At 46.1% G+C, this 9,668-nt stretch overlaps 1 protein-coding gene across 2 annotated transcripts; it reads left to right on the top strand.

The window, feature by feature from the left end:
* Positions 1-867: 867 nt before the first annotated feature.
* On the top strand, positions 868-9,183 carry pcdh18a (protocadherin 18a). 2 transcript variants are annotated; one of them, XM_031864874.1, is made up of 4 exons: positions 868-3,664; positions 4,224-4,312; positions 4,976-5,148; positions 7,430-9,183. In XM_031864874.1, exons 1-4 carry the CDS (start codon positions 1,175-1,177, stop codon positions 8,299-8,301), a joined length of 3,624 nt encoding a protein of 1,207 aa, XP_031720734.1. In that variant the 5' UTR covers positions 868-1,174; the 3' UTR covers positions 8,302-9,183. The 2 variants fall into 2 exon arrangements, with proteins under 2 accessions (XP_031720734.1, XP_031720735.1); XM_031864875.1 differs by having other exon boundaries at positions 4,257-4,312; positions 7,430-9,182.
* Positions 9,184-9,668: the final 485 nt, after the last annotated feature.

The raw sequence follows: 9,668 nt of genomic DNA, 5'->3' as shown, positions 1-9,668 counted from the left end.
GGACAGTGCTGGTGATTGAGTCTTCTATATATATGTTATATATATACATATATATATATATAACATATATATATATATATATATGTTATATATATAACATATATATATATAACATATATATAACATATATATGTTATATATATATATACATATATATATATATATATTGAACATCCACAACAAAAGTGCCTGTGCATGAAGACGAGGGTATCAGTTACCACTTGAAAGACCACAGGAAGACTAGATTCAGTATGAGCTCATGTCATGCTTACACACTAATGCCAACTAAGGCACCAGTGCGACAGTGGGGACAGCTGGTTATGGCCGGGCTGGGTTATATGTTATATATCAAAAGTGTGTCTATCAAGGCTTGTAAGGTGCTGGCTGACAGTGCTGGTGATTGAGGCGGCTATATCTTTGTCTTGCCGAATGAGAATAGACTATGTGTCTCCACGCTGTCTGGGCTGAACAGACCCGAAGCGAGAAACTCGTAAACCTTCTTGTGTTTTTATAGCAGTGAAAAACGGCAGGTTAAGCTTTTTGAATGAATGTTTTCTTCTAGAGTTTATTTTCTCTCCTGTTCATTGTAGGCGCATGGTCGTTACTCTGAAAAGTGAGGAGAGTGAACCCCTAAGGGCGGTTTACCCCCCAACACACACACACTCTCTTTTTCCTCCCCCTCTCATGCGCTTCCCCCTCCTCTCCTCTGGAGTTTGAGTGGCCACCAGCCAGCTTTTGATTCAAGAAGCGTTTGTCTTTCCTGGGATGTGAAAAGGGGGCTGTAGCTGTTGTACTACTAGTTGGTTTGAGGCGGGTTATTTTGGGCAAGTCTATGTGCAGAGGCACCTCAAACGGAGAGAGAGAGAGAGCTGAGCAGAGCGCACAGCGTACAGACCAGACGCAGGAAAGAGAGGGAGGAAAGGCGCACAGATTTCAGTGGCATTCAGCTGGTTCTCCCACTCTCAAAGGATGAACAGATAGCTACAAATGTGGATGTGTTTTTATGGAAATTAGAACAACTTGAGTCAGCTTCGTTTAACATTTGTTTGTTTTCGCTCCTCGCTCCGTGGAGAGAGACATGCAGCTGCTGATTGAGGGAGCACCGCATTTAGTCAATTCAAACTGGGACTGACCTGTGCTGCAGTTTTGTGATCTGTTTGCGACTTCAGCAAACATGCAACCAGGGAAAATGAAAGGACTATTTCTGTCAACAATGTGGACATGTCTGGCTGTTTTGACGCTGACAACACAACACGTCACCGGTAAGACACTGAAATATCAGGTTCACGAGGAGCAGAAGGTTGGCACGGTTATTGCCCGTTTGAGGGACGATGTTGCAGATGTTCTTGCTAAACTTCCGAGCTCAGTGTCGCTCCGCTTCAGAGCTATGCAAAGAGGAAGCTCGTCGTTCCTAGCGGTGCGCGAGCAGGACGGAGAAATCAGCATCAGGACAAAGATTGACCGCGAGAAACTCTGCGAAAAGAATCTCAACTGTTCTATTCAATTCGACGTGCTGACACTCCCCACGGAGCACCTGCAGCTGTTTCACGTTGAGGTGGAGGTGTTAGACATCAACGACAACGCACCCCAGTTTGCCCGCGCCGTCGTCCCCATAGAGATCTCCGAGAGCGCGGCCGTGGGGGCGCGCATTCCCCTGGACAGCGCCACAGACCCCGATGTCGGGGAGAACTCGCTCTACACGTATGCCTTAGAGACCAACAACTTTTTCAAGATCGACATCCAGTCTAGGACTGACGGGGCTAAATATGCAGAGCTGGTGGTGCTCAGGGAGCTGGACCGGGAGGTGCGCTCCGGTTATGAACTTCAATACACAGCCTCTGATAGGGGCGTTCCCTCAAGAACGGGTTCGACGCTCCTCAAAATCAGTGTTGCTGACTCAAATGACAACAGCCCGATTTTTGACAAGTCATCATATGTCATTAGTCTCCCAGAAAATGCACCTGTTGGCACTTTGCTCATTGACTTAAACGCCACTGACGCGGACGACGGTACTAACGCCAAAATAATCTACTCATTCAGCAGTCATGTGTCGCCCAAAATAATGGAGACGTTCAAGATTAACCCCGACAGCGGTCGCCTGACCCTCATAAGGCGGGTGGACTATGAGACCGTTAACTCGTATGACATTGACGTTCAAGCGCAGGACATGGGTCCGAACTCCATGCCAGCACACTGCAAGATCCTGGTCAAAGTGGTAGATGTGAACGACAATAAACCAGACATCAGCATCAACCTTATGTCCTCTCAGGGGAATGGGGATGCAGCTTACATATCCGAGGCCTCTCCTTTGGACACGTTTGTAGCTTTGGTGAGGGTGGAGGACTTGGACTCTGGGTTGAATGGAGAGGTAGAGTGTAAACTTCATGGTCAAGGATATTTCAAACTGCAGAAGTCCTACGAGAACAACTACATGATTTTGACCAATGTGTCTCTGGACCGTGAGAAGAGGTCAGAGTTCAGTCTGACAGTGGTGGCAGAGGACAGAGGGACCCCCAGTCTCTCTACTGTCAAACATTTCACTGTACATGTGACTGATGAAAATGACAACCCACCACGTTTTGAGAAAGGCCAATATGAGATCTTCAAATCAGAGAACAATGCTCCTGGAGCGTATCTGACCTCCATCATGGCCACTGACCCTGATCTGGACACCAATGGACAGGTGAGCTACTCCATCTTGGAGAACTCCATTCACGGGAGCTCCATCTCCACCTACGTCACCATTGACCCCTCAAACGGGGCCATATATGCACTGCGTACATTTGATCGTGAGGATGTTAGTCGCATCTCCTTTGTTGTGCAAGCCAAAGATGCAGGGAAACCACTGCTGCTCAGCAACGCCACAGTTATTCTGAATATTCTGGATGAGAATGACAACTCTCCAGTCATCGTGGTCCCCCAGCTGTGGAACTTCACTGCTGATGTGCCCGCGTCAAAGTTCACAGAGGCTGGACAGTTAGTAACCGTGGTCAGGGCGACTGATCACGACACGGGGGTCAACGCTGAGCTCATTTGCTCTATTGTCAGTGGTAACGAAGAGGGCTTCTTCATTATTGACCCAAGAACGTGTGAAATCCACGCCAACGCCAGCCTGGAGAACTTCCCTCGTGAGCACGCTGAGTTGACAGTGATGGTCAGAGATCATGGAAGGGAGAGCCTCAGCGCTAAAGCGGCAATAAAAATCACCCTCTATGAGAACATGGAGAACCACGTCCAGGTGATGGACCAGGGGGAATCTTCTGTCGATACATCCCTGATTATCATCATCTCCCTGGCGGCCATCTGCACCATGCTCTTGGTCATCATGGTGGTGTTTGCCGCTCGCTGTAACCGGGAGAAGAAGGACACAAGACACTCCTACAACTGTCGGGTAGCAGAATCGACCCACCAGCATCATCCCAAGAAGCCCTCGCGCCAAATCCACAAAGGTGATATCACCCTGGTTCCCACGGTGAACGGCACCCTGCCAATCAGGGCTCACCACCGCTCGCCTTCGGCCACGCCCCCCATGGACCGAGCCCAGATGGGGAGCCGGCAGAATCACCACAGCCGCCAATCACTAAACAGCCTGGTGACCATCTCGTCCAATCACATCCCAGAGAGCTTTGCACTGGAACTGGCGCATGCAACTCCACCAGTGGAGGTGAGCACACACACAAACACACAGAAGTCAATTATTCACAGAAATTTCAATTTTGGTCCCTCAGCCCCTTTTCAAATTTTCTCTCTGAGTTTCTCTCATTCACACGTACACTCTCTCTCACACACACTCTCTCTCTCTCTCACACACTCTCTCATCCTCACACATCCTTCTATATTTGAGCAAATGAAGTCATCTCCATGTGCGACTGTGACTTCAGCACTGCCCTGCAGTTCACACGGACTCTTATTAAAACCGTTGATGATGATAGATGTGTCTTTGTCTGTACTTTGTTTGCACCCTTTACCTCTATCATAACCACAACTCGCCCCTGTCATCTGTCTCCATATTCAACTCGCCCCCCACCCAACATCATCCATTTTGTCTGATTCATGTTCAGCAGCTTCTCCATCATCCATTTTGTGTTTACTCATCCATTATTTTGTCTTCTGTGTTGTCTCTCTTTTTTTTCCTCCTCAATGTCCCATCTGTTGTTCATCCCCCCTTTTCTGTTTCTTTTTGTTTCTTTTCTTTTTGTTTCTTTTGTTATTTTTGGATGTAGCAAGTCTCACAGCTTCTGTCCATGCTCCATCAGGGCCAGTACCAGCCCAGACCCAGTTTCCGTGGCAACAAATACTCCCGCAGCTACAGGTAATTTACCCCCCCCCCACAAAGGATTACCTTTGTTTACTTTTTAAACCACTTGTTTTTTCATTATGTATTACATGTTCCAACAACCTGTTGTGGAGTTGTGCCTGTCAGTTGGTCCGTTACATGTAGTTCATGGTGTTATGGCGTGTAAATGTGTACATGTATTTGTTTTTCATATTCCAGCTGTTATCATGTCAAAATCATTCAAGTCAAAAGTATGCAACTCATTCTTCCAAATGTCACAACATCTTTTATTGGTACTCTTCTTTAATAAATTGGGCTCAAGTTGTAAAATGTGCATCTATCATTACTTTCATCATAAATATCCCTTCTGCTTCTCTGGATGATAGATGTATTGATGCCCCCAGTGGCTGTGGTCATAGATTTATTGATGGGATCTACCTGCAGGTAGGATTTATGGGCCGAGGCTTGCGTAGAGATTTGACAGGATCCAGAAGCAGCCTTAAGTTTTATATGATGGATGTATTTGTCGTTAGTCTCCTCTGAGGACAGATTGATTCTATCAGCCCTGCAAAGCACGATGCATTCTGCTTTGTATATGCAAAAGGAGAACTTGCAACACTGTCTTTCAGTCTTACAGTATCTCCAACGGATTGGTACCCATATGTGTTTGTAACCTTTCTTGCTTTTTGACCCCCTCAGATATGCATTACAAGACATGGACAAGTTCAGCCTGAAGGACAGTGGCCGTGGGGACAGCGAGGCAGGAGACAGTGACTGTGACATGGGTCGGGAATCCCCCGTGGACAGGCTGCTGCTGGGGGAGGGCTTTTCTGACCTGATCCACCTCGAAATGCACCATCGACTACACCCAGGTAGCCATCCCATCCTGATAGTTTCTCCACAACACCCCCCTCATCTCCACACACACACACACAAAGTTTTGCACCCTCCTTACCACAACTTCACAAATTGGCTCTATCCAGCTGAGTCGCATACTTAACACCTTTTACAGCAGCCCGTCACACTTAACTATCACCTCAACTTCAGAGCACAGCACCTGAGCTACATCGTTTCTTGCAAAAGAAATGTGTGAAGTCATAATTCATATTCCTGATGGATTTTGTCTCGGGTTGATCTAGAGGTTGAGCAAATATAACAATGGTTTGAAGTAGGAAAGAGCTGATAGCCAATTAATCGGCCGTTACCTATCAAGAGCTGATGGTGTTGCATCATATATTCGAAGGATAGCTTTTATCTTTTTTTATTTGATCTTATTAAGGATAAATACACAGGAAACAGATCAGATATGACTTTTCAGCTCTGTGTAAATCTAGCTGTTCCTATATGTGCCATTTCATGCGGTATTTAATATTAGATTATTATTCACATGCACACAGATGTTTTCTGTGGAGCTTATTACGCGTATGGAGCCTCCGTGCTAAGCGGTGATATAAGTCCCCTGTTGACAGGTAGTGGCTGCTCAACCATCGGCCACTATCGGAGCCCAGTTCTTCCGATAACGACAGTTTGCAAAACGTCCTATGTATCGACATCCAACTTTCGACCTTGATCATAAGGTTCTTAATAGGTTCTCTTAGACATTAGAAGATTGAGACGTTTCTCTCACATTCTGAGACCAAACCTTAATTAACTAGCAGTGCATTAACCCAAACCACACCCAGCCTTCTAATTCACCTCCTCCCTGACACCTTTCAGCACCATGGACAGCACCAGGCCCAAGCCCATTATTTGTCTGTACACCTGTCTATACTGTCTATACAGCCACTCAATTCACCCTGCTGCCAACACAATCCCCATTGTACTCAGCCCCATTCTTTCAGAGCCCTCATTTCCACGCTCGTTATCACTCTGAGAGAGGTTACAGTGTGTCTGGCTGTTTCTGTTATTGCATGTATGTAGGTGTGTGTTTGTGTGTTTGTATGTGTGTATGTGTGTGTGTGTGTGTTTGTGTGTTTGTATGTGTGTATGTGTGTGTGTGCGTGTGTGTTTGTGTGTGTGTATGTGTGTATGTGTTTGTGTGTTTGTATGTGTGTATGTGTGTGTTTGTGTGTGTGCGTGTGTGTTTGTGTGTGTGTGTGTGTGTGTGTGTGTGTGTGTGCGTGTGTGCGTGTGTGTGCGTGTTATCTGCCCCTAAGTTAGAGTCGTGTCTGTAAAATCCTCCCCGGAGCGGAGATGAGTCGCCTGTCACTCATCGGTATGTGTCTCAGTGTGCAGTTTTTTGTTTTTTTTTGTCCTTCCTTCTTTCTCTTTTTTTCCCCTGATGAGTGACAGTGGTGCGCTTTCATGTCTGAACTGAGGAGAATTCATAGTAATTGCTTTTAGAAAGATGTTATTCTCTCTCTCTCTCTCTCGCTCTGTCCCTCTCACTCTCTACATGCCTGAGAGCTCCTCGGCATCTCTCGCTCCTCTGTACTTGTTAATGTATTCTCTATCTTTATTGAGATGGATAAAGGGAGGGGTGGTGGACATGGGCAGTCTTTCTCTATCTCTATTTTTTCTCCCTTTGAGAAAGACTTAGAGGTGTTGCACCCCTCCTACCCCCCCCCCCCCTTCCCTTCCTGATAATATGAAAAAGGGAGTTGGAAGGAGATAATGGACCGAAAATGAGGATTATCCCTGTTTCTCTTCAATAGATTTAATTTGTTTAGATTTTTCTATTTAGATAGGCAAATGTGGCTATTCATGCTAGATATGACAAAAGAACCAAACAAGCAAATCCCTGCCTCAGCTGCGTAGTCGGGAGATGCGTGCATGCTTGGCAGAGCAGCCAAATATTACATTAACATCTACCTGTAATGTAATTTATGCGGGATCTTGCAATTATTCATTTATTTCACTACTTCTTGTGATTGTTTCCATACCTGGTGCTACCCGGTTATTTGTACTGTAAGCTGTAAATATCACCAGTCTGGTCCTCTAAGCAGGAATATGAACAGATAAGGAGACTGAAGACTGTAAGAACTGTATGAAACATTAAAGAATTATGTTTAACAAACCCCAGGGCTTTAAACATCTGATGTATCTGAGCTGCTTTGTTTTGCAGTCACTCTATTTATTGTTGTGTTCCATGTATAGTTTGTTTCGGCCGGATGTGCTCCTGACTCTTTCTACGTCTTTTCTTTCTTGGTTTAGCTATGAGACTGTGCACGGATGAATGTCGTGTCCTGGGACACTCTGACCAGTGCTGGATGCCCCCCCTCTCCTCGCCGGCTTCCTCTGACTACCGCAACAACATGTACATCCCCGGGGAGGAGTCCTCCCAGCAGCCTCCACTCGAAGATGACCAATCCTCCGTTGACTCGGAGCGGCGCAAGAGCTTCTCCACTTTTGGCAAGGAGTCTGGGAACGAAGAGGAAGGGCCCGGGGGAGTCGTCGCCGGAGGAGGAAGCAATGCTTGTGCGGCTGGAGGAGGGGCTGGCTCCCTCCTCACAGAGATGAACTCTGTGTTCCAGCGGCTCCTCCCCCCTAATATGGACTCGTATGCAGAGTGCACTGAAACAAGCCCACCCTCGTCCTCATCGACCGCTGAGAGAGGAAGTGGGCGTGGTGGAAACATTGCAGGCAACCACAGTAACAATGCTGTCCCTCAAGACAACCGGAGAGGATTGTTGCCAGGTGGGAAGGGTCCCGCTTACCCCCCAGGTGTGGCTGCATGGGCGGCCAATACCCACTATCTAAATCCTGGAAGCGGATCAGCGGGAACCAATCATGTCGCCTCCTCTCCTTCTTCATCATCATCCTCCAACTCCACTTCCACCTCGACCAACGGACAGCCGCCACATCTCAAATGGCTGCCAGCCATGGAGGAAATCCCAGAGAATTATGAGGAAGATGACTTTGATGGCGTCTTCCATCAGGGCGGAAAGCGCAGTGAGAGCCGACATGAGAGCCGACATGAGAGCCGACATGAGAGCCGACATGAGAGCCGACATGAGGCCGGCATGGACGCTAGCGAGCTGGTCCATGAGATCAACAAGCTGCTGAAGGACGTCAGACAGAACTAGAGGCATCGCATCGTTTCACGTCTCACCTCATTCTGGCAAACGCTTGTTCTTTGTGTCAACATATATAAACTTTATGATGACTGTTTCCTTGTTCACTATAATGCTTGTCTTGTTTATTTGACCAAATATACTCTTAAGAGCTCAGTGCTGAGAGACTCGCAGAGAAAAGTAAAACACAGCACTGAAGTTGTGATCGAGGCGACTCAAAGAACAGACTGCTCAGTTGTTATTACGGTCTCACCGAAAGTTGCTTGATTGACTGATTTCAAAGGAGATCCACCAACAATACTGTACCCTCTCTTCATTTGTAATGTTTACTGCAGCGTGAACAGACTCAACAGGGAGGAACCAACAGTTGTGATCTAATTTCTGCTTCTACAGTGTACAATATTGTACAGTGTCTGTGGAAAAAGACAAACTCACTTGGATATCGTGCTACGTCTCCTGTTTTGTTATTATGGAATGTAACTGTACAACTTGACCTTTGCATTTTAAAAATACACTCTTTTTTACTTCTATATATTTATATGTGTCCATGTATGTTTGTACAGAAAAAGAAATGTCTATTTTTTATATTTGTCACTGCATGTCTTAATATCACTTAATGTGTCTCTTCTCCTCTGCCCTGTTTATTTTATAAAACAATTGTATTTAATTTTGGTATTGAATGTGTGTGTGTGTGTGTGTGTGTGTGTGTATTGAAAATAATCGCATTCCAATGCAGTTCCATGTTGGAATTTGGTTTTGTACGGTAAAATTGTGACCATTGGATGATAAATAAAGTGGAAGAATTCATAACCACGTCTGAGAAGTCTCATTACTTCACACTTCTTTTTCATTTCTCATACGTTTTACTCAGAGTGCGTCCATCTGCCCCCCTGTGTCTTAGCACCCCACCATGTCCAGCATCAGAACTGCAGCACCCTCTGCATGCACAGCCAACATCTGCTGTGTGCTCATGCAAACCTCATTATACCACAATTCACATGCATGACTCTGCTAATAAACACGCCATTAACCGTAAATGTATTCCCAAACGAGCTCTCTAGGTTCAAATGCATTTAGGCGTTAATTTAGCCTCAGAATAAGGATTCTCTGTTTCACTGTCCCTCTCATCCATGACAGCATACTGCTCATGGTAAATATGCTTAGCAAATGAAGAGCATCTGATAACAGCTGCACGTGATGAGGAATCAAAGCATGACAGTGTACACCGCAGCCAGATGTGCTGCTGGTACAATTAAGCAGAAAGTGGGTAGAACAGCCCGCACCCCCACTCACTCTGCTGATGATCATGAGCACACACAGCTACCCTCCCACTCAGGACAAAATACAATATTGAGTTGCGTTTAAAAGTGGGGAAATTT

The sequence above is a fragment of the Anarrhichthys ocellatus genome, unplaced genomic scaffold, assembly GCF_004355925.1.
Source record: "Anarrhichthys ocellatus isolate YVR2014 unplaced genomic scaffold, GSC_Weel_1.0 scaffold31, whole genome shotgun sequence".
Classification (NCBI taxonomy): Eukaryota; Metazoa; Chordata; class Actinopteri; order Perciformes; family Anarhichadidae; genus Anarrhichthys; species Anarrhichthys ocellatus.
This window is presented reverse-complemented; position numbering and strand designations above follow the sequence as displayed.